The sequence below is a fragment of the Cygnus olor genome, chromosome Z (genome assembly GCF_009769625.2).
Source record: "Cygnus olor isolate bCygOlo1 chromosome Z, bCygOlo1.pri.v2, whole genome shotgun sequence".
Classification (NCBI taxonomy): Eukaryota; Metazoa; Chordata; class Aves; order Anseriformes; family Anatidae; genus Cygnus; species Cygnus olor.
In genome coordinates this window covers 22,333,979-22,358,802 of record NC_049198.1, presented here as the reverse complement: position 1 = coordinate 22,358,802, position 24,824 = coordinate 22,333,979, and the positions used below count along the sequence as shown (strand labels likewise).

Here is a 24,824-nt window from a genome sequence, read left to right as displayed (position 1 = left end):
TTTGTATGAGCTCATCTCCTTAATTTAGTTAGCTGGTCATAAATTTATCTAATATATTAAAATTGAAAGATTCTGGATATAGGTAAGTCTAAAATAATTTACTTGTCCATAAAAGGTTAGTTCCTTCACCCTGAAATAGTTTTGTCAGAACCACAATTTAATAACTTCACATATTTTTAAAATAATAACAGCAGAGTGCTGCTATTTGAAAGAAACTGCCTATGAATCTTTCCCCTCACCCAACATGACATTAATGCAAAATAATTTGCTAGAGCCACACTTTTTTCAAAGGCTTTATTTTCAGTAAATAAAATGAATATGCATCTATTTAAATGATTTTAAAACATTCAAAAAATGCTTAGAGAGAAGTTAAATAAGCATACTTATGATGATGAATACATAGGGAGTTTTTGTCTTTACACCTTTTAATATGATTCAACTGCAAAAACATCAGAAGTTGGTCCAAAAAAACCCCAAACCAGCAGGAATAAGATTTTTTTTCAGCTTTCTTGTTTGACTTTTGAAGAAACTACACAGACTTGTGCAATATCATCATACTCATATGTTCTCTTCAAAAATGTGTCTGTAAGTCTTAAGCCAGAAACACTCTAGAAAGGGAAAAGATTTATAAGAGTTATTAGAATTACTAAGCTTATAAAACAGCTATTTGATAACAAAGCTATGCCATGAAGACTTACTTGTAATCCCTGCACTGAAGACAATAACGTAAGTGCAAGATGGAGAGATGTACTTGGGTGCAGCTTTCCAAGTTGTCTTCCTGAAACTCCACACCAGTGGATCGAATTCGTATTGCACATTTCTAAAACCAGATCCATAGTCCTTTCACTGCTAGAGGAAAAAGAAAAACAAGAATAAACCTGTGGGCTATTTTTAAGCATTCAAGAACTGCAGACATGTAATAGCTAGATTACTTTATTATTCAGGTTGTTGTTAATCAAGCACTTAATAATTTATATAATTACAAGAAGGCAAGTAAGGTATACTGTGATGTGCACCAATTTATTTGCATATACCTTTGATATATAAGTTTTCTGTCATGGATTCAGTTATACCAGAGACCATAATACTAGTCACATTTTGGATGGCCTTCAAGATTTTCTGGGAGAAATAACTGCAGACCAGGTATTTGCTTTAGTCCCTGGCTTCAAATTTTATTTAGAATTACTTTACTTAAATATCACTCTTGCAACCCTTTTATAACAGACTACTGTAGATCATAGTGTAAATACAAAGAAAGTCAAAACATCGATAAAGACACACAAAAGACTACTTTGACAACGTTCAGCAGACATAGGAGTGGTACAGAACTAGCAGTAAAATCAGACTGGATACAAATGGCATTTATTCTAACAAAAATTGCCTGTAGTTTAAAAACAAACAAAAAGCCCCAACAACTACTTAAGAACTAAGAGGGCTTTTGATGTAAGTATGCAATTTAAGCGTGAAATCTTGCGTGATATTGCAGCCAATTCCACAGAATTCTACTACTGATTTTTGACAGTCTCCTAATTCAAATAGTATTAACATATAATGGTGGAAGATTTGTTCATTCATTTAAAATCACTGTAATCTAAAAGATATGTTTAAAGTAATGAACCAACAGTTTGGTGTTACTAGAATTCATAATAAAGTCCAGGTCTGAATTGTTTCAGGAGAAATCACTGAAAAATTGTCCTGGTTTCAGTTAGGACAGAGTTAATTTTCCTCCTAGTAGCTGGTAGGGCGCTATGTTTTGGATTAGGATGAGAAGAGCGCTGATAACATGCTGATGTTTTAATTGTTGCAGAGCAGTGCTTAACACTAAGCCAAGGACTTTTCAGCTTCTTGCTCTGTCCTGCCAGCGCGCAGGCTGGGGGTGCAGCAGGAGCTGGGAGAGGACCTAGGACAGCAGACCCCAGCTGGCCAAAGGGGTATTCCATACCATCTGACGTCATGCTGAACAATATATAGGGGTGGCTAGCCGGGGTGGGGGGTGCGGCTGCTCGGGGATAGGCTGGGCATCGGTCAGCGGGTGGTGAGCAATTGCATTGTGCATCACTTGTTTCATACACATTATTAGTAGTAGTACTATTATCGTTATTATTATTATTATTATTATTATTTTCCTGTCTTAATAAACTCTATCTCAACCCACAGGCTTCACTTTTCCGTTTCTCTCCCCCATCCCAGAGAGGGAGCGGGGAGGGTGAGCTAACGGCTGTGTGGTGCTTAGCAGCCGGCCGGGTTAAACCACAACAAAAATGTAATGGCCACAACTTACCCACTCAGGAAAAAAGCATAAGCATCACGTGACATCATTACCTGCAATTTGTTATTTTACATGTAATATCAAAAGGTTCTTCCAGATTAACGGTGTCTGGTATTGTCTCCAGAGAAAGCCTTACATCACCATAACCAGGTGCCTGGGGAGGTACAAGAATGCAGATTTCTCAAATGCTGGCTAGCAAAGCTGGAGTTGTTACTATTCAAGTTTTCATTTACTGCAACAGGCTTAGAATAGCAGGAATGTGAAGACAGGAGGTAACTCTTCGTGCTTTTGACTTATACGCATATCACAGCAGTGCTCCATCTACTACTGACCATCACCGTGAGAGATTTAACAATGCATTCGACAAGCACGATCTGCATATCAAGGATGATGACATTATTTATAGGGAATGATACACACTTAAGTTTTTCATATAATTCACATCTTCAGAGACCACATACTTATATACTGCTCCTGAAAACATCACTGTCCATTCTAAGACCTCTCCATTAGATGGATAACAGAGAAACTATGGACAATATTAGTATAGTTTTCCTGCATTAGTCCTTCACTCTTCTTTGCCTTTAGAAAAAGCATCGTTCCTAAGAAATTAGATTGTTCATTCTCCTTGCCATTTCAGTCCCCCAAGCTTCTGCCAAAATAATCAGCTGCCAAAAGTAAGAATGGTGCATGATATTACACTTTGAAAATCTAGAGCAAGTTACTGACTTGAATCGGCCCAAGTTCAGAGTAACTAGGGTTTGTTAGTAAATAACAGGGAATGTATTTGGCTCTTGACAAAATTTGATAGTTGACAATCTCCACAAATAATAGATCCTAAGGCAAAAGCAAGGGAAAATTTTGTCCTGCCTGACAAGCTGTAGTTGTGAAGCATGCTCAAATTCAGCAATAAATAATGCTGTGGTAAAAGTTACATTTACAACTTGATTAAAAGGCCAAAGAGGCCCCCAAAACCAGTGATTTGACAGCTTGTGAACAGTTTTTAGTTATATTTGGCTCCTTACATACTAAAGACATATGGCATTTTATAAAGCATATTAAATTATACATTAGAGACAGTAGAGGAATATCAAAACTGACAAAGAATTTCCTATCAGTAGAGCAATGAATGTAAGTTTGGAAACTTGCAACAAAGAAATGTAGTTCGTGAATTCCAAGAGCAGTCCACAAAACCAACCAAATTACGTTAAGTAGAAGATTCAAGATACTTGTTTCAAAAGTACATTCCTGACCTAAAACAGGTAATGAAAGAAGTAGTGAAAGTAATGAAAGAAAGTAACAGCACAGTAAAATTCTGTGCCTGTGAGGGAAATAATGGTTGTAAGGCTGGTAAATGGATTAAGAGGAAAATGATAGAAGGTGAGTGGAATCTAGACATGAAATAATCTGACAGCACTCAGAAGATAAAACAATGTGAGGGAGAAATTGCAAGCTTGAATTTATAAACTCGTAAATCAACCAGATACAATAGACTGAATCAAAACTACAGATATGAAAGTTGAATATACTATACATTCTATACATAAAAATTACTACTCAAAGAAGCTAAAATGTCTGAATGAATTAGGGAGCAGACTTCTGCGTCAAATGTTGGCATATATAAAGAAGTTCTTTTATCACTGCTTTTCAGTTCGCTGCTGAATGGCATCCAAGAATTTATTTTTATTCTAATTGAAATATTTTACTACACTTGTTATTTATTCTGTCAATTCAAGTGTACAAGCCACTAAGTTACATTGTTCAGTGCTGTGAAGAAAAGGAAAAGACATGTTATGTATCGCAGAATAAATCCTTAAGAACAATAAAAAGTTGCCATTCATAAGAACAAAAGGAATACTTTTGTTCAGCTACAGTTCCTCCAAGTAGTGCTTCTGCCACACTTCATAGATCAAATGTGTGCTCAGTATTGGTATCAAATAACTTTCCCAAATATACATAGACGTGAATTCAGAATGAGGTCCACAAAGTAAGCAGCTTGAACTTTTCCTTTGAGACACTACTGAATTGTTCAATAGGTTCCCTTAAAAACGGATGCTAAATTAAACCAATGCTTAAGTTAAAGACTTACCATTCTTTGGAGTTGGCTAGTTTGCAGCCTTCCTCGTTCACCTAGATTCGTTTTCCATACGATGTCTAGTTTTCCAATCACTGTTACACCTTTTATTACTCCAGCTTTCTCTGCAAATTCCTGCTTTGGTTTTAGGCAGTATAAGTATTGACGTGTATCCATAGGTTGTAAATAAGTCCTTGAGCCAAAAGTGGACTCGCTGAAACAAATAACATCGTGCCTTAATTTAAACACTTATTTTTAAGAGGACTTAAAAAGAACCCTACGTTTCTTCTCCATTCTCCCCAGTTTTACTGTGTGTGTGGTATTTTATTCTACATCATTCTAGTCTACATTCTATTTTTTATATCTTCACAACAGAAAACAATTATACAATTTATGTACATCGAAAGGACCATTTGTAGATAAGAAGAAAGTCATCTCAGCTGAGCCAGAGGAAACTGAGGTGCAAATCCACTTTGCTAAATTACAGTTTATTATCATCTGGCATCTTAGCATTTGAACAACAGTGCTTGTAATTTTTAAAAAGTAATTTAATCTCATTAGTCAAGGCTAGTATACATCTCTGAAAAAAAAAAAAAGTAAACCACAATAATTGTAATTTAGAATAGTATGTTAGAATATTGATTTAATTATGTCAAAAAATCAACTGTAGCAATGCTTCATCTACCTCAAACACATACACTAAACTTAACTTCCATTTCTGCCTGAGATACTGACGGACTGAGACACACAGGTAAAACAAAGAGCAAAAACAGCTTCATTATTTCATATATTTTTAACCCTCATTAAGAAGATCAAGAAAATCACTAAAAAAAATCAAAAACAGCTATACAGAAACTGAGTAAACTGAGTATCTGATCTAGGGGGAGGCAAGCACTGGTACAGAAACAAAAATGAATCTGGATGCCAACTCTGATTTTCGCATTAATTTGGAGCTTACCCAGACAGATGAGAGTAGAAAAAGCAGTTGCTGTAGTTCAGACTCCCTGTGCGTGTTAGCATTTTGAAGTAAACAGTTCTTCATTTTAACAACGACAAGGAGTTTAGAACTTACTCATGGAATGAAATAATCCAGAAAATAAACACTTAAGAGGTATATACCGAGGACTGTATATCCCTTGTGGAATGGATTTTATGGCAAATGGTCATATAGTCTGCTTTACAAAGCTGAATACATTCATTAAAGTGCTATTAAAATGCTGAAAAATTAGCATTAAAAGGCCAGTAGTATAATGGAGCTACTTACAAAAAACTAAGTTTACTGCTTGAAATGTGCTGAAATGTTACTTAATGAACAGATTAGGGTACTATCATATAACCTGAAGGCAAGGACAACTGCGAAGATTAATTAAATTCAGTTTCAGCTTCCTATTTTTTCAAGAGTTCTTTCGACTGCATACTCAAACAGCAGTTTAACCATCTTCTCAAACATTAGGAAAAGGGAGGAAGGTACTCCAGATGCTGAGAACCAATGGTGTTTAGCTTCAGAGCATGAGGAAAGCTGGCATGTAAATATGATATTCTTAAGGAAAACAATCCCCTCCACAGACCACAAATGAACCTAATACCAGCAGCTTATTCATATTTCAGTGTTCTTCTCAGCATTAAATCTTTAAAGAAATAGATAATTATGACTGCCAGGAAGTATAGAACTTATTTTGGCGTTGAATTTCAATTCATCTGAAACTACTTGTGACAAGAACTTGACGCACTGCAATTTTATGTAATCGCTATAGGCTCTTCCATTTTTTAAGCACAGACCTTTAAGTTTTTTCCATCAAGACTCACAGTCCCCTCAGTATCTTACAAAAACATTTTGTTTAGCTTCCCTGGCTCCCTCATTCTTTAATCTTCTCTCTACTACTGCTGCCAGCCTTGATAAGGTTTTCTTAACTGCTTAGATACTAGATGGCAGTGACCACCATGTGAAATTTGATCCACAAGTGCAGAAGTGTAGCTCATTCACCACATTCATTACATCTCAGTATGAAAAAATCAATTAATTCTATGTCTTTCTAAACACTTCTGCTACGTAAACTACTATCTGGTTCCTTTCCAGTGAATCTCAGACTCTCACGGTCTCACAAGCTGATGATTCTAAATCAGGGCAAGAAACACTACAGTGGACACAAACACTTTGTATGAACAGCACTCCACTATGCTGCAGCTGAGTGCTTTGACAGTCAGGGAGAAGACAGAATTTTCACTTTAGCCCCCACTACATAGCACCCACACTACACCTCCTCAAAACAAAAACAAAAACAAAAACAAGCAACTGCAAAGCACAAACAGACAAAGTTGACCTCCACCCAGACATTATAAGCTTTTGTGTCCTCAACAGTTTTACTGCTAAAGATATACATAAACAGATCAAGTCAGAACCAGACAGGGGCTGAATTTTTTAAAGGTGATACTGCAAAATATACTAGATAGATACTAGGTAGAATTACAAAGTTTTAAGAATAGTTTCTATAAAATTAAAACATTTACAGCTGAATTCCTAACAGAAATTTGACCTTTTTAATCAGGCAAAGAAGTACAATCCTACAGTTACAGACAACTCACTAATTGTAATGCTTGTAACTCATGAAATCATAATAATGCAAAGTTTCAAAGCCAAATACCAACTAATTTCTGAGTATCAACATACCTTTCCCCTGCTGTGTCAACTGTGTTCAGTTCCGCAACATTGTACATAATGGATGGCTCTAAAGAAACCTTCTCCATAAACATTGGAGAGGTAGTGATATTCTGTATCTGAGCTTCCAGAAACACTTCATCCGTCTGAAAAAACAGAAGAGCAAGATCATGAAAATGTGATTGATGTTATTAAAAAGAGAAGACAGTCCTATTGTTAAAAAAAATAAGTCATGTGTGTTTAGTTCATGCCTGCAAATCAAATTAAAGTAATTAATGCAAGAAAAACCTTAATCCCAGTTAAAATTAATAGGAGCAAAAGTGTTAGTCAACAGATACCGTGCCAAACAATGGATGTGGGATAATTTTTCTATGTTCTAGCTATTGCTTATTTGTAATACTTCAGATTGCCACTTCCCAAGACTTTCATCAACTCAATAAAAACTCAAGTTCTAATACAAAATATTAAAAGAAAAAAAAAAAATAAGGAATCACAGTGCATATTAATGCCATGCCATGCCAGATTACTAGTGCCTCAAGCTGTGTAAAAAAATGTAAAATATGTGTGTTTTGCTTGAACTGAAGTATAATAGTTCAGGTACATGCACTGAGATTTTCTCATTATTTTGAAACATTTATGTACCAGCTAAAAAGAAAACAGCCTCCTCTCTCATCAGCTTCATCATGCCTATGGTCACCAGCATTATATGCATCCATCAGTTTAATTGGTGCTCTACCTTCAAAATGTCCTATAGGACACATCTGTGCAAATGAAGCTAGTGCCTGAAGATGGTATACAAGTACCAATTCTAGCACAGGAATGAGAGGTACAGACTTTTTAACTCAATAAACTGAAAAATCATGAAACTTGAGGTGTTTTTTGCCTCATTGCTTCTGTGGAATTGCAGACCATTAAAGCCACTTTGAAGCTTTAAAACCTCAGGATAGAATAATTATTGAAGGCTCAGTCTACTAGAAATATAAGCCCCTGGAGAAGTGCCAATTATTTAAAATTAAAAAAAAAAAAAGTGTTTGTGGAAATACCAAATCTGTATTTCCAAAACAGCTATTGATAAATACAATTAGAACCAGTTTAGGTGTTTTATTATGATAATTTCAAAAGATGTATTTTATGAAGAAGATGGAAGGAAGCTTACAGTTTCTTTTTAATCATTGTAAATAAGTGACCTCATTATGCTAATGAATTCCTGCTTGTAAATTACAAAATAGAACTCTGAATTTTATTACTCTCAAAAGGCACTGTATCACAAGGAGAAATACAGAGTGGTACTGGAACTATACATTGTGCTTTACAAACATGTTATGCACTAATCATGTGTATATACATATAGGAATGAAAATTGTGCAAGCTTAACAGGTTATGGACAGACCTCGCACTTGCAGAAGGAGTTGGAAATACCCCCAACTAAAACATGGCTCCTAGTAGTCATTACTACTAACACCACCTAGCTGTCACTTAAATTGGTATTGTTTATATCCCATAAATCCATTGCTCAAAATCTCAATTAACCCAGGTTTTAGTTGTTTTAATGCAGCAACCATAGGCAAAAATTTAGAAAAAGCTAGTTTGAAAGGGAAAAGAAAAAACAAGCAGCATAATGAAAAAGCAAGTTAGCTTCATGTTACTCCTCAGTTGTTTAAATATCACGTTTTTTAAAAGAAAACAACAAAAAAAAAACACTTAAGTACTTCACAAGAATGCAGCTTGCTTTAATACAACGCACACCTTAAAGTGAGATCAGACTGCTGAAGTACCATACTAACTCATCGGCTGTTACATGCAGTTAAAAGTCAGAAAGCACAGCTCCAGCCTGGGAAAGGAAGAACATCCAGCCGCTGCTCTCTCCTCAAACCCACTGTCTCCACCAACTGGACGGGAGAAGTTCTGTCACAGCTCACACAAGCAGTGCTGTAGTTAAACCTATGCTTCCAGGGTTCAGTACCAATAAGGTTTTAAAAGGGATTAACTCCCACTTTCAAATAATGAATCCCCTTGTCCAGTTAAAAAGGAAACTTCTGTGTCATCAAATTTTGGTGAGATGTTTTATAGAACGGCCCACACAAACAAGAGTTCAAAATAATCAACTTTTAGTTTCAACAATGGGTATTAAAGAAAGAGCTAACCATTTAAATGATTAGCTGCACATATGCAGGACAGATGACAAAACATCAGTTCGTGATATGCAGAACAAACATTGCTTTTCCATTATGTTTTTAAAATAATGTCAACAACAAGCACAGAGACAGACAGACAATTAAAAAAGCATATATATTTATAAAAAAATAAATAAAAATTACCACAGAACTGAGGTCACTCTAATGGGAAAATAAAAAAGAACACATTAGAGAAATTAGGGTTAAATGTTAAAGAAAAAGGAGGCTAACTTTCAAACAAAATGCATTTCTGCATTTTTTTGCACCATCTAAACAAGAGAGCATTAGTAAGACAGAAATGTAAATTAAAATGGATGCAAACAAAGATGACAACTACATTTCTAATAAGTTGTAGCTAGTATTGTTACATGGTTTACTAGCTTTGCTTCAGATTTTACTAACTGTAAAACCAATCCAAAATAGAGCCTAGGGCACACAAATCACACATAAGGCATGGTAGAATATACTGATGAAAAAAAAAAAAAAAAAAAGAAAAAAAGCAGTTAGTTTTGGAGCAAGTTTAAAGTTTGTCCTCAGTTTAAATCCATGCAATCGGTTGTATATGAAATGGAAAAACAGTCCTTGTCATTTTACAGATAATGTGAAGTATTTGTATTTTTAAGGTCTCAAAAATAAAAATTGAGTGATAATCGTTTCTAGCAAAGCGACAGTACTACAGATTAAAACAAGATTTCAGATAATTTAGCTGGGAAAAAAAACTTTTTTGGGGGGAATAGCCATCATTCAAAAAGAAACCAACATTAATTGCAAAATTTATTTTCTTAAATGGCTGTGCGTTTGTCTCCCTTGTCTTGTTTGCCAGAACAGAACCTTTTATAGAGCCTTTTCGAAGGCACACCAAAGACAGTGAAGCACCTTCCACAGACTGTGGCAGGTAATTCAATCACAGGATTGCTGCAAGCTAGGATGACAGGGCATGCATTCTATACACGGATTTCAGTGACCACCATGATTTGGATGTTACTTCAACATGAGCAACAAGCAAGAAGATTAAAGTTCAGCGTTATTTTTTGTCTTAAAAAGTTGAAAAAAATTTACTAGAAATTGTGATCCATAATTTTAGTGACAAATTTTATGAATTGATAGCATCACATTTGTAATGTTAATGATAATGGTTTAAAACCTTTAAAGACCTTTAGTAAATCAGTAACTGACACATACGATTGTTTCCCTTCCTTATTCCCAAATAGGAAGGAAATTCTTAAATTCTTAAAGTTCAGGATGATGGTGTTGGTGCTTCTGACAGAAGTGTAACAGTACATACAACATGTACACAATTACTTTATTATTATTATTTTATTCATCTTCCGCCATCACAACACACAGCAGCACTTTATATACTTTCAGAAGTGAAATCACAATCAGCTTGCTAGGCAAATGAAAATCTCTCACTTAATATCATCTACAATGTTGTTTTTTTTTTAAAAAAAAAGTTTTAATCAATCATGTGAATACTATGATAATGGCAGTAGCATAAACAACCAGACAGAAAGAACAAAAGGCAAAAACACGGCCTTTTTAAACCTTTATGGATTAAAAAAAATAATAATAAAAAAAATAAAAAAACACCACCAGCTCAAATGCCACAGCTTCTCATGAATCTGTATCATGAGAAATTGGTTGCTAATTGAAGAACGGACATACTTTATTCAGTCCCTTATCAAGGCCAGACAGTAAAACATCTTTTCAATAAAAGAATAATTTTGATTTACATCGAGTCTGCCCAAAATTTACTTTAAGTGGCTTTTATTTCTATTTTTTTAGGAAGTGTTCCAGTACAGAACAAAATTTACATGTAAAGTACAGGGAGACAGCAACATTTACTTTAAGATGCCTGTCCCTCTTTCACCCACCATCTATTTTCCATCTGCAATAAAATCCATGGAGAAAATGGAGTTTTATCTCGTTCCCAAAGGAATTACCTTGTTTTTATATCACAGCAGAAGATGTTTCCAGATGTTCGCATTTATGGATAACACCAGATCTATGAAGCACTCAACTACTGGTACATGGTAATATTCTTACTCTGCTCAGGTATCTCACTCTTAGTAAACCTAAGAACCGAAGCCTGTAGCCTAATGTAGCCAGGTATTTTTAAGAACACATTTCCTTCCTTTTCCTCTGTACTTCAATATTTATTCATGATCTACAACTCCCTCTAAATAAATCTCTCTATATTAAATGGCTCATGATCTACATGCTATTCACTCTCAACAGAGAAAATCTTGATGGGGAATTTCCTATGCAATGCCGAACATGACAGACCTTTGCACATGGAATCCTCATTTGTAGATGAGAAATTGTCTGCTATTTCTCCCTTCTGTTTTCTCTGTTGATATTGTTAGGAAGGGAAAGAAATATACTTTTTGTACACTCTACAACAAAACTGTTCACAGAATCATAGAATCATTAAGGTTGGAAAAACCTCCAAAATCATCTGGTCCAAACGTCCTCCTACCACCAACATCACGCACTAAACCATGTCCAACCATGTCCAACCTTTCCTTAAGCACCCCCAGGGACGGTGACTCCACCACCTCCCTGGGCAATTCAATACATATATATGCAGACAATGTCTAAAATTGAAAGTAACGATGTATGTAATTTATAAGAGTTTCCACTATCAGCATTACTTTCATTTACAATTCTTCCTGGAAATAGCTGTAGACAGCTATACCTAAGTATGTCCAAATAAATATTTACTATCATTTAGTTTTGCAGTACTGTCACAAACCTAAAAAAATAAATTATGTTACAGAGAAGTCATATTTACATTGGAGAAAAATAAATTTAAATTTCCCCAGTCTGGTAAACTATTGATTGTTTTGCATACAATTAATCTCCCTTACAGTAGGTAGTCTATCAAACTAAAAATACAGAACATAAATGGAAGTATTTGAGATTATGGGAAAGCAGAAAATATGAAAAAAAAATCAGTCAATTGCATTAAGGTCCTGGCTTAGATACCATCTCCTTCCCCCTTCATCATAAATATATCTGTTTTTAAACTAATGGCATAAACCCACCACGTAAATGTTTCACTTCAGAACAGATCATCTTGCTAAGAAATCTGGTGCTTAAGAAGTTCTTTGAATTTTACCCAACCACCTAACACGAAATAATAAAAAAACAAGCATACCAAACCCAAACCCAAATACAAATAGCTCACACTTACCTCTGCATTGTAGAATTTGGTTTTGACATCTAGTGGTTTGAGAACCTGAATGAAATGAAAAAGGACAGATCAACAGTTGGTTTCTCAGACAACTCCAGCATAAACTGTTTATAAGTGTCAGGATCTCCATTGTGTTGATTCTGTTATTTTGATCTTAAGCAGAACAGATGCATAAAGGAAGACACAACAGAATCAACTCTGGTAAAACCTCACAATTAACTATATTCTGCTTCTTATTAACAGACTTGGCTGCTTTGTTACTTTGAGTAGCTTTCTCATATTGATAAAAAATACTGCTCCACTGTCCTCTTAAGAAATGAGACAAATACAATGCAGTGAGCAGAATATGTCTTTAGAATAACATTACATCCACCTCATATCCTGAAGTGTTCTCCGCTTGCTTTCAAGTGGGAACAAGAGCAATGTAATATTTACAAGTCCTTCACACCATTTTGCAGCAAACAAATGTTGCTGAGGACTTTTAAAAAAATAAATGAAAGAGAACTATCCATATGATTAGTTTAAGCGATGAACCATTACTAGCCTTGACTTCCTTCTTGAAAGTACAATTGTTAAAATTATGAAGAACTGAAAAAAAAAAAAAAACCACACATTTTAATCATGTAAAATTTGATCTACAGAAAACAAATAGACTACCAAAAGGGATAACTAAATGCTGTGTTTTAAGTGCTTGAATTTTGTGCATAAAGCCACTACACTTAACTCAAAATAGTTAATATATATGAAATGGATATATGTTGATACAACTGAAAGAAATAAACTTCTATTATACTTGTAAGGAAACAAGTTTAAATTATCTTGCTGAAGACATTTATTCTGCTTCACATATGGAAAAATTTATTTTATGTACAAATAAGTGTACTGCATCCTGAGAGACGCCTAAAGTTCCAAGTTGTGAACAAAGTTTCTAAGTTTTTAGCCCTGAAGAATTCAAGGTTAAAAAAGAGTCTTCACAGAGAGTTCTGTATAAAAGGTAAAACTGTTCAAATCTTTCCAGTAACAATTACTACCTCTCTCTGTAGTCAGGAAAAAAAATTACAATTTTAATTTATATGTTTGTCAGGTTTGGAAGTTGTTTTTTGTTTGTTTTAAGTATTCTTCTTATTATTAATTTCTCTGAATTTTGATGTTTTCTATCTCTTTCTGACAAAGTCCTTCTGTTCATTCCAGTAAATTTCAAGTGGCGTATTAGTAAAAATCAAATAATTATTTTAATGTTCCCAATTAAAAGAAAACAAAACCCAACAACAACAAAACTCTAAACAGAATCATAGGAATCCACAGGAACATAATGGTCTTAATTAATCAGTGATAGCTCTAGAAAAAATAGGCATTATTCATCAATATTAAAGCACATAACTGCTAAAAAAGAAGCTGTTTGAAAGCAAACTGTAACACCAGTTCAACCAAAAAGAGCCTAGGAAATATAATGGAAAAAGGTCAACCTCTGTCAAACAGTAAACATTTTTACGTTATAAAGTAGCTGGTGGCACCTCTCTCACCAAGGAGCCATCAGTTGCCATTGTAATGTCACTATTCAGTTGTGTTTAACATTTTTGTTTGTTTCTTCTCATATTTTGTAGCTAGCATCTCCATGCCAAATGCAAAAAATAACAACCAAAGTATTACATATTTTTCTTATAATGAATCTGAGAGTATTTATAGAACAGTGACAAAGTGATATATCTAGTGATATTTATACATGTATACACACACACACTTTCTGATAATCTCTTATACTGCTTTCTTTAAAGGAAGAGTTTCAAATTTGACAGATAACTTGTTTGAGCTACTCTGAGATTAAAGTTGACTGTGTTTGATTAAGTTATAAATTATATAGAAATTAAAACATGCATGTAGACCCCTAAAAATGTTTCCAAATAAGCAACTGTATCGAGTGTAAAGGATTTTGAATTAAAATTGACAGTCTTGAACTAGGTTCTACCAAGAAGTTTAAGTAGGGAAGAGAAGATGAGAACTCTATGAAAGAATCCAAAAATTTATTCAGTAAAGCACATCACCTAATCCTCCTTTATTATCCCACAGTTATCCAAGTCCCAGTATATTTCTCTAAAAATAAACATCCATTACGTATACAGCTAAAGTACACTTTCCTGCCAGAACCAGTCCACAGATGATAGTACTTTCCTGCTTTCATCAGTTATTATAATCAAGTCTTGAAACCTGTGTGGTGGAACAAAGGGTTTCAACTCCATCAATTACTTCTACTGATATATATATATACATAAGATACAATATATTAGAATTCTTTTCTTATTTTCCTTTGAAAAACGAACCATTATGTTCCATTTTTAAACGGTTACATACACTAAAAGAAAAATCAAAATTTTATAATCTAAACTCAAAGGTTAGAGGTATTAAAAGTCAGACTGACTTGTTTTGTTTAAAAATAATCATAAAGCTGGCTGCTATGAAAACATCTTTTTAAATTAATTTTTCTTTCTGAAATGTTTACCTGCATGGTAATTAGAAATCCTCAGTTCATGCAAAGTTCTACCAGTTCTATTTCAAATGTCAAATATTAGTATGTAACAATGCTTTTAAAGGATCAAATGTTTTAAAATTATTTTCCATATCTACCCACTTATTACAAGTAGACTAGAATACTTTGTACAATACCTGAAATTTGAAGAACTTTCTGAAGTACATCTTCTCCCCTGTCTGCGTAGTGTAACTTACTGCACAAACTAAGCTGAAAGAAACATTTTTAAAAATAATTTTGAGTTACTTTAAATTTTGCACTATATCAAAGCAGAAATAAAATACCATGCTTGTGCTGCAGTTTCTTTTAAGCCTTATTAAAACTCTGTAGTGCTATAAATAAATAAATAATCAGATAAAAATGCAAGTCAGAAGATTTAAAACCTTACATGTGTGTTCCTATTTCCTTCACTTCATGATGAATCACATCATCAATACAACAGTCAGGTTTAAGTTCTGCCACTGCAGCACTAGAAGCTGAAAGGTTCAAACGCTGAGAACTTGTCTGAAGATCAGCCTAGGAACAGAAAAACGAAGCACTGGTTAGAACTACAGCTGCTTCAGGCAATCTAAGAAGAAACAGCGTATGCTGAGAAGTCTTAGGTTTCACTTAGGGTTTTGTATGCTTTTATACACAAAATACAACGAAGGTAAGTTACTTGTCAAAGTGAAAGACAATTTCTAAAACATATCATAGAACTACAGAATGGTTTGGATTGGAAGGAACCATAAATATCACCCAGTTCCAACCTCCCTGCCATGGACTGGGACACCTCCCACCAGACCAGGTTGCCCAAAGGCCATCCAGCCAGGCCTTGAACAGATGGGGCATCCGCAGCTTCCCTGGGCAATCTATTCCAGCACCTCACCACCCTCTGAGTGAACAACTTATTCCTAATATCTAATCTAAACCTACCCTCTTTTCGTTTAAAACCATTTCCTTTAAAACACAGCTTATACAATCTCTATTTACTTTTGAGTTCCACAAATTCTAGAATTTCTGTTCTCAATGGATTATTTGTTCAGCAGCAAATGCAAAAAATGATGCAGTAGGAAAGAAGTCATTTGAAATATAAGCAAAATACACGTCAATACATGCCTTAAAGAGACTTTATGTCAAGGATTGGATGACCTTATTGAAAGTGCAAGTAAAAATACAAATTCAATTTGTTTTGGCTGCGGAAGTTTTGCTACACTAAATCTCCAGAGAAGCTTTACAACTTATCCATTTTTTGAAACAATCCTATCTTTTTATTTTAATCTTAAAAGATTTCTATCATCACTTCTATTTTTATGTATTTTTGTTTCCAGGGATATTTTCTGGGTCATAAAAAAAATCGACGGATATTTCTTAAAGTCTGTGTATAAAACATGTTAAATGCATCAGATATTATCAGAAAATCTATTTAACTTTTGTGTGTTTTTTTCAATAAACCCAGTATATAGATTTATCTCTACATACCTTCACCAGTATGTCCTTGACAACTTGGTTACTGTCATTATGTACACTTATGTAACTGGAAAACGTTTCTCCCAGAAATATATTTCTGTGATTAAAAAAAAAAAAAAAAGAGTATGTTTAGCAACAACAACAACAACAAAAGAATATTTCACTAAAGCCCCTTTAAATTCTTTTTTATTCGTTTATTCTAAGCTGTTCAGCAACCTTGCCAATGTCAATTACTAGACCAAATTCTTAAAATGCTACAAAGAGGTAGTCTGTGAAAGTCTTAGAAGAGACTTACATAGAAGTTGCAGTAAACCCTGCTCAGAGTACTCCTAGTCAAATACTGTGCTTAAACTATATTGCAACAAGCTCTATTATGGGAATCCTATTTGCTGTAGTTACAGAGCTGCATCAGACACAGTAATTAAAAACATTCTAATTTCTTTTATATATTTCTAGTAAACAGCAGGCAACAGAATTCTTACTAAAATTCAAATATAAGAAGAGCTTAGGAGGTTGCCAGATCAAATCCTTTAAGTATGTTGGCAATTTTACTCCCATTCTTCTAAATGTCATCCTAAGAGAAAATTTCATAAGAAAACAAACGTATCAGCACACACAAAAATCTGTCAGTATAAGCCGTGGTTTATAGTAGTGTTTTATGTCAGAAATTCATCCAGAGCTGTAAATTTATTTCAACTTTGCATACTTGTTATATTCAGTCAGGCTACAAACAACAAACATTAGGCAATATACATTTATATGTTATGTCCTGTTATAAATCAAGTCAAGTTCCTATTTTTAAAATGATTGAACATTTTATTGAATAACAATGATATTCAAAAAGAAAGACAAGTAATAATTACATTGCTGTTAAATGAATCCTACAACTTGCATGTTAAATGTTACAACAAATTCATTCTTACCCAAAATTTTGAGGCAAAGTCAGCATTTCTCCTAGCATCAAAGCTTCTGCTCCTTCTACAGTAGAAGGATCATCTTTCATGAGCTGGTTAAATAGATTACCTGTAGAAATATCAAATTACTAGTATCAAATATTTGCCAAGCCTAAAGCTTTGCCTACATTTAAGATATGACACAATCACTTATCTAGATGTAACTTATATTTGGCATACTTATTTTACAAGCAACTTATTTATTCAAATCTATATGACCTGCTTATAAATTATAACCTACTTCCAGGCATTTGTGTCCAATAAATCATTCTGTACACATGTGGAAGGGCCTAATCCCAAAGGCATTCTCAAATTACAATTAACCTTTAAGGGAAATTCTGCCTGAATAGAGCATATTACATAACAGTCTCACTAATTTTTTTTCCCTGCTTGCTTTGCATTTCCACACAGCCCTCTCTTCCTGGATCTTTCTTTTTCTTCTTTCTTATACTTGGCTTCTTGCTACTTCTTGCAACTACTGCTGAGGAACAACCCAGGAACTTCTAATTCATGACTATACCCCAAGCATTATGCCATTCGAAAGCTGTGATTCTTGCAAAATCATTTGCCATAAAACATTAATGCACTGGTTACAATTAGCAGGGCATTTTCTTTCTCCAGATGAAGCAGATACTAACACCAAACTTTTGTTTTCTACAATTACACATTTCTTTTATAGTTGTTTTCCATTTTAAAATAACAGCACGCTCCTTAAGTCACAATAGCATCTATAGGGATAATCTTAGTATCTCAGACTTTGAGTTCATGTGTGCAATGTAATTACCAAATTTTCAAAGCTGTAGGTCAAGTGTTGTACAGTGTACCTGGGCATTTTCCTGCAGCTATTGCCAAAAAAAATATATTGCTGTTTCAGGCTACTTTCTCTGGGATGTCTTAAGACTCCTTCGATATCTAAGTCTCAGACACTCACATTGGTTAAGCCTGGCAATGTGTACACAATAATATGTCAGTATAGAAGACATACCTGGCAAATCTCTCTCTTCACAAGTCACCGGAATATTAGTGAATAAGGTAGGTTTGGTTAGCCTCATCACTGCAAAATCAGAAAATAAACCATAGGTCAACGAAATGTTTGTTTGTTTGTTTGAAGTATAATTTTGTCTTGTTCTCCTCCTACATAAACAAACAAACAAAACCAAATAAACAAGCAACAACAACAAACACCAAGCCTCAGCTTGAACGATGGTAAGACCTTTTTAGATCATCTGGTCATTTTTAATACAACAAATTCCCTTGTACCCTGAGATCCAAGAGCATCGGTGATGTTATTACGCCCCCCTTGGCAATCTGATGTGCTTAAGGTCTTATCTGTTAAAGTGCTTTGTGGACTTCAGCAGCAGTACAGAAGTTTACAGAACTATTCTAGGCTAAAAGTCTGTCCTATGATCCTGGTTGCTATATAACTGCACAAAATGACTAACCTGGACACTTTCAGCCATATACTCCAGGACATAAAGAATAGCATTTACATACTAATCTCCACAAGATACACAAGTCTGAGACCCCCGATTATTTACACAACTGTTTTTTTTCTTGTGATCACAAACTTTAAGAGGAACCTACTTACAAAACACTTTTTTATCAATACTGACAAAATCAAAATCACTGAGATCTTGCTATTAAAAAGACTCTAACTCCCTGCTATTAAAAAACAAAACAAAACAAACAAACAAAAATGAAACCTCTATACCAAGAAAGTGGTATTTTCAAAGGCTATTTCTCCTATGAAGACAGGCTGAGGGAGTTGGGGCTGTTCAGCCTGGAGAAGAGAAGGCTCTGGGCAGACCTTAGAGCAGCCTTCCAGTACCTAAAGGGGGCCTACAGGAAAGCTGGGGAGGGACTCTTGGTCTGGGAGTGTAATGACAGGGCAAGGGCAAATAACTTTAAACTAAAACAGGGGAGATTTAGATTGGATATAAGGAAGAAATTCTTTACGGTGAGGTTGGTGAGGCACTGGCACAGGCTGCCCTGAGAAGCTGTGGATGCCCCATCCCTGGAGGTGCTCAAGGCCAGGCTGGATGGGGCTTTGGGCAGCCTGGTCTGGTGGGAGGTGTCCCTGCCCATGGAATTAGTGGGCTTTAGGGTCCCTTCCAACACAAACCATTCTGTGGTTCTATTTTAACTCATAACACTTAAAGTTGCATGATTTACATTTACTTTACGTATTCTTAAAGAATTCTTAAAAAATTTCCTCCCTACTCATATAAATAAATGTTCCCAAACTTGCATATTCCTTCACATGAAAGCAATCATACGAAATTTATTTGCATACGAGCATTTGCAACCTGAGATGTTGCATGTGATATGAATATGAAAAAGGCACTAATTCATTTTTTTTTTAAACTTATGAAACATAAAACCACATTATCTTCTGTAAAGTAAAACAAACAAAAAAAAGGGATTTCTCATGAATGCAAGAAGTTAATCAACAACCTTGCACCAAAATATGGACTGTGCTTTTACCTTCATCGTACACCTTATATGCTGTCTTATACGTCCAGTCAGCTTTTGCTATTTGCAACTACGTAAAATATTCTAGTGTTTTGATATACATTAGGGTGTAGTGGGTTGTATTGGCTCACAGTAATTTATACTATCACCCAGCAAACCTACGCAAGTTAGTATTGACATGAAGAAACCTCAGTTTTCACATAAAAAATAATGATAATAATGATAATACATTCTGACTGATATGGCGAAAAGTTGAAAAGCGTGAAGTCTGAAGGCCATGAGGTAAATAAAAATGCACAGAACAGAGTAAATGGAGAACCTCTGTCAACACTGAAAATTAAGGAGATACCGAATTATATGTGCATATTAACTAAGCATTTCTGGAATAGTTCAAAAAAAAGTTTTATATTGCACGTTGTACTATTGCTTGTACATCGGTGCTACCCAAAACCAGTAATTCTATAGAGAAACAAAATGTGGCATTCAACTTTTAGTACATTACAGTTTCCAGCTGAGGTGTGCCCAGCAAGCACTGTATCATTAATATTATCATTTGTATACACCAGCCAAGTCAAAGCAGCAGAAAGCTGACAGCTACTACTGAACAGTGACACTGATCTCTGCTCCAGTTTAGAAGGATCATAGAATGACAGAATATCTTGAGTTGGAAGGGACCCACAAGGATCATCGAGTCCAACTCCTGGCTCCACACAGGACCACCCCAAAATCAGACCAGATGTCTGAAAGCGGTGTCCAAGTGCTTCTGGAACTCCAGCAGCTCAGTGCCGAGACCACTGCCCTGGGCAGCCTGTCCCAGTGCCCGACCACCCTCTGGGTGCAGAACCTTTCCCTAACACCCAGCCTGACCCTCCTCTGTCCCAGCTCCATGCCGTTCCCTCGGGTCCTGTCACTGGCCAGCAGGGAAGAGAGATCAGCGACGAATGAAGTCAAAACACATAAATTAAGATATGTACATTTTTGTATTTAATGGGACTACCAAAATAATATTAGAAAATATTAAAAAGTATTTTATCCTTGCAGGACTACCTATCATCTCCTGCTTTTCTTCTCACATCCTAGATACAAATATAAAATTAAATAAAATCCTAATTACTCTGCATTCTACTCCATTATATTTTTTAAAATTCTGACAGCACAAAGTAACTTCATTAGTACTGTCTTTAAGATCAGAAAAATAATTTCAGTGAAATAACTTGGCTATACAAACTTTAAAACTAATAATGACCATTAGTTACTCCAGCCATAATTTTGTATCAGTTTTGCTAAGCGGTAATATTAAATCTCACACAAACACACCAAATGTCAATACAGGATGTTTAGCATTCAGTCAAAGTTTAATAATACATGTCAATGACCCAAATTAAGAGATAGCCTTAGATTTAAACTACAACAAGGCACGTAATGCCTACAATAAATTATTATTATTCTAACATACGATTGTCATGCCAAGAAAAACACAAGTAAAGTTCCAAGGGAATTATTTATTTTTCTGGAAAAATTAAGTGTGGAAACTTAATTTTTTCCTTTAGACAACTGAAGTAGACAAAAGCTACAAAACAGAGTACTAAACCAAATAAATGTACTAATCTTATTAGAACCATTCATGAGTTTCCTGGCAAAACAAATATATTATTACAGCTTAAAAATTGTAGCAAATTAATATTAAATAGTTTTCTGCTTGTTAATTCATCAGTTGTTCTAAAGTTTATATATTATAAGCTGCTTAAAAACTCTAGTACTTCACACAGCAATATTATTATGAAACTACTGTACATTTATAAACTAAATATAATTCCAAATTTATGTACAAGTAAATTCATTTTATCAGTAAGACTCAGCTTCTCCCTAAGAATATTTCTAACATATTCACAGTATAATATATCACAGAAAATCCATATCTCTCCCACAGATCTTTGGATAGTAGCATTGCAAGACGGCAGTTCATTATGTTTGATGAGTCTGTTCAATTTTATCCAGACGTCCTCCAAGTTCTGATTATTACAAGTAGACTGTTCGATTGTCCACTTTGCTCTATAAAATGCATGCAGTTTTAGTCTTTCCAAACTGTTTTGCAGTTCTCGAGATAAAGGAAGAATCTTTTCTTTAAGCTTAGGGCTATGGACAGAGACACTCCAAGACCTTTTCAACTTTTGTTTTCCATTAGATGGTGGTTCTCCTTCTCCTTGATTATCCAAGTTAATTGGTCTGTGAACATTTTGTGTTTGGATTAAAGTCTGACCATGATTCGTGTTAGACTGAAACTCAGGAAGATTTTTTGTGCAGTCATAATTAGGAGATCCTACAATGTATTCTGAAGGTGAAGAAAGTCGTTTTAGTTCTTCTGCTTCTTCAGAAGAAATAACAGGTGGTTGCTTTTTTGGTTTGAGGGGAAGTCTGCACAAATCAGTTGGAAACCAGGGTGTAAATCTTGGTAACTGACGAATAGGAAAGTCCTTCACTGCCGCTTCTGCAATTTTCTGCAGTTCTATTAGATCTCTCTGATGTGGTCGATAATGCAAGACCACTTCCATGCTTGTACAGTAGAAAACCACTTACTCTTAATAAAAGGAACAGTCTCTTGATTAGGATTCATAAATCTAGACTGAAACATCTTATTTACAAGAATTTCCTTCCCCCGTGCTGCAAAGATCAGTGGAAAACAGGACCTAAAGCAGAAGTATTATAAAAAAATAAGATACTACCATATTACAAACAACAGTGCTAGGATATTTTGTTTTGTTTTGTTTTGCTTTTTAAAAAAGAAAGAAAAGAAAAAAAAAAAGATAGATCTAGATATCTAGGTATAGACATATATATGAAAACATTTCTACTTTACCCAGGCTGACTATAGCAACTGTATTTCATCATTGCCATCATAACTTCACTACACCGAAAACTACCCGTATGAGCACAGTTTACTCAACAGCATCCCTCCCAAGACTAATCCTTTTACTGTTACCTTCTCATACCTATCCACCTGTCATTATTCTTGCTACATCTTTTTTTTTCTTTTTTTTACCATCACACACCTCAGAAGTTCTCTCAGATGTCCAATTTTACATATTAAAGCAATAATTCTCTTTTCCTAGAGATTCTATTCTCTGATCCCAGAGACCATTTACTAACAAGCATGTATCAGGTTATGAAGTAAAATTAAAAAAAAGAAATCATTTAAAAGCTTATCATCTTTAATATGATATACCACTACCTATTTTATCAAACTCATCAATCAAAACTGTTATTTATTTAACCAAGAATTTTCCTTCAAAAATTTCAACATGCTAAGTCAGGGCATATAAATGAACTAGCAAATATACTATGCATTACAAAAACTCTTCCTCAAATAGTACAGACAGATGTAGCAGTTTTTAAAGTCTCAGGCTAACAGGGAAGTGTTATGGACAAGCTTAAGTTGTCTGCTTTTCTTCCAGCTCATATCAGAACTGCATGTTCGATTTTGATCTCAAAGCTTCCAAGTGATACATGCAGCTATTCTTTTGGAATAATTTACAGACACAGTAAGTTCTTGAAGACTTTATCCTCTGAAAGTGTCTGTAATTTCTTTCTTTCATACAATGACTATATTAAATTCAGGGGAGAAAAAAAAAAACACCTACACACACTACTATGAAACATGATATAATATGCACTAAAACATGCCCTCTCTTTCTCTCCAGCTTCTCCCCTCCCCCTAACAATTTTGCAATCATTTAAGGTTCCCTGTCAAACATCAGCAACATACACTAACATCAAATCAATAAAATCTAGCATTGCTTAGTCATTGCACTGTCAATATATATATATAGTTTTAAGTAGACAAAATGCAAAGAAATTCAGATACCTTTCTCATTTCTATTTGCAAAATCTACGGCCTGGGCACTGTACCAAATTCAATACAAAGCCAAGTGTTCAAGTGATACCTCACAAAAACATCACAGAACGTGTTCCTTTGTATTAATCACTACCAAAATGTACTTGCAATGGCACCTGACATTGTTTCATGTTCTCGGGGGTTTGCTGTTGATTTTTTGTGTGCATGTACATGTGTGAAAGCGGTTGTTGAATTACGTTTATCACTGAATTCACTGAATTATGAATTATCACTGAATTACGTTTAGTTAACAGATTTCACCGTGAGACGCTGACACCGTAAGAACTGTCCCCAAGAATGCTGGAAGGTAGAGATCGGGCAGAAAATGGATGCTGACGGACGCTTTGCACCAGCACTGTGTTATGCATCCAAGCAGTCCCACTCGTTTAGAACACACACACAAAATTGAGATTTTAACTATTTATTGCCACTACCTAATGAGGAATATTTATTTTCAAGCCAAGCATTGTCCAAGAAATAGAAGGTATATTTTACTTCTGTTGACTGAAACAAGGGGCAATTAGACTCAGGCTTTTTGGCGTCTGAGTTACTAATGTACTGGTACCCTACTGCCAGTTGGTATGACCAGCTTCTCTGCTGATTACTTATACCATGATTTTCATGCATTATTTTAGTATAATAGTATTATTACTAATAATTCTGGGAGGCACACGGGGGCCATCCACTTCTCTATTTTCACTACCAATGACTCTTGAATCAAGGACACAAACCCAATATCCACTCGTTGAGGCCAAACGCCTCAAATTATGAGGAAAAAAATAACTAAACTAGCGAAAGGAGACCTTTAAAGCCCACAAAGAAAGAAAATAAAGGCTGAAACCCTCCCGACCGCCCCTCGGAGCCAGGCCCTGCCGCTGAGGGCGGCCCCCGAGGGCCTGGCTTGGGGCCCGTGCCCCCGGGCTGCGCGGCGCCGGTACCTTTCAGGGCCAGCAGGTGCTCCTGCTTGGGCTGCGCCACGTCCATGGTGCCCGCCGTCCCCCCGCGGGCAGCGCAGGCCGGGCAATGCCTGCGCCAGCACCGCTCAACCCGGAAACGCCTGGCCCGCCGTCACCGGCACGGCGGGGGGGACTACAACTCCCAGAAGGCATTGCCTCCGCCCGCCAGCTCACGGAGGGGAGTCGGGGAGGTGCATCGCCCCGCGTTG

General features: G+C 35.3%; 2 protein-coding genes across 5 annotated transcripts; both read right to left on the bottom strand.

Moving 5' to 3' along the window:
• Window positions 1-269: 269 nt before the first annotated feature.
• Window positions 270-24,755, bottom strand: TRAPPC13 (trafficking protein particle complex subunit 13). Of its 4 annotated transcripts, none has more exons than XM_040540701.1 (13): window positions 24,598-24,755; window positions 18,281-18,349; window positions 17,266-17,365; window positions 16,355-16,439; window positions 15,282-15,409; window positions 15,031-15,103; window positions 12,370-12,414; window positions 9,318-9,335; window positions 7,012-7,145; window positions 4,359-4,557; window positions 2,323-2,423; window positions 699-849; window positions 270-608 (listed from the first exon to the last, which is right to left on the bottom strand). In XM_040540701.1, exons 1-13 carry the CDS (start codon window positions 24,641-24,643, stop codon window positions 501-503), a joined length of 1,257 nt encoding a protein of 418 aa, XP_040396635.1. In that variant the 5' UTR covers window positions 24,644-24,755; the 3' UTR covers window positions 270-500. The 4 variants fall into 4 exon arrangements, with proteins under 4 accessions (XP_040396635.1, XP_040396638.1, XP_040396639.1 ...); XM_040540703.1 differs by having other exon boundaries at window positions 271-608; window positions 699-846; XM_040540704.1 differs by lacking the exon at window positions 9,318-9,335.
• SHLD3 (shieldin complex subunit 3) lies at window positions 20,729-22,450 on the bottom strand. The gene has a single exon (XM_040540707.1). It carries the CDS (start codon window positions 22,317-22,319, stop codon window positions 21,564-21,566), a length of 756 nt encoding a protein of 251 aa, XP_040396641.1. The 5' UTR covers window positions 22,320-22,450; the 3' UTR covers window positions 20,729-21,563.
• Window positions 24,756-24,824: the final 69 nt, after the last annotated feature.

Bases quoted from the DNA above. Each gene is read 5' to 3' on its own strand.
- TRAPPC13 (XM_040540701.1), bottom strand. From the start codon at position 24,643: ATGGACGTGGCGCAGCCCAAGCAGGAGCACCTGCTGGCCCTGAAAG. The intron at 18,350-24,597 runs GTACCGGCGCCG...CTGATTTTGCAG, and splicing joins GCACCTGCTGGCCCTGAAAG to TGATGAGGCTAACCAAACCT. The intron at 4,558-7,011 runs GTATGTTGATAC...TATTTGTTTCAG, and splicing joins GTTGACACAGCAGGGGAAAG to CGAGTCCACTTTTGGCTCAA.
- SHLD3 (XM_040540707.1), bottom strand. From the start codon at position 22,319: ATGGAAGTGGTCTTGCATTATCGACCACATCAGAGAGATCTAATAGAA.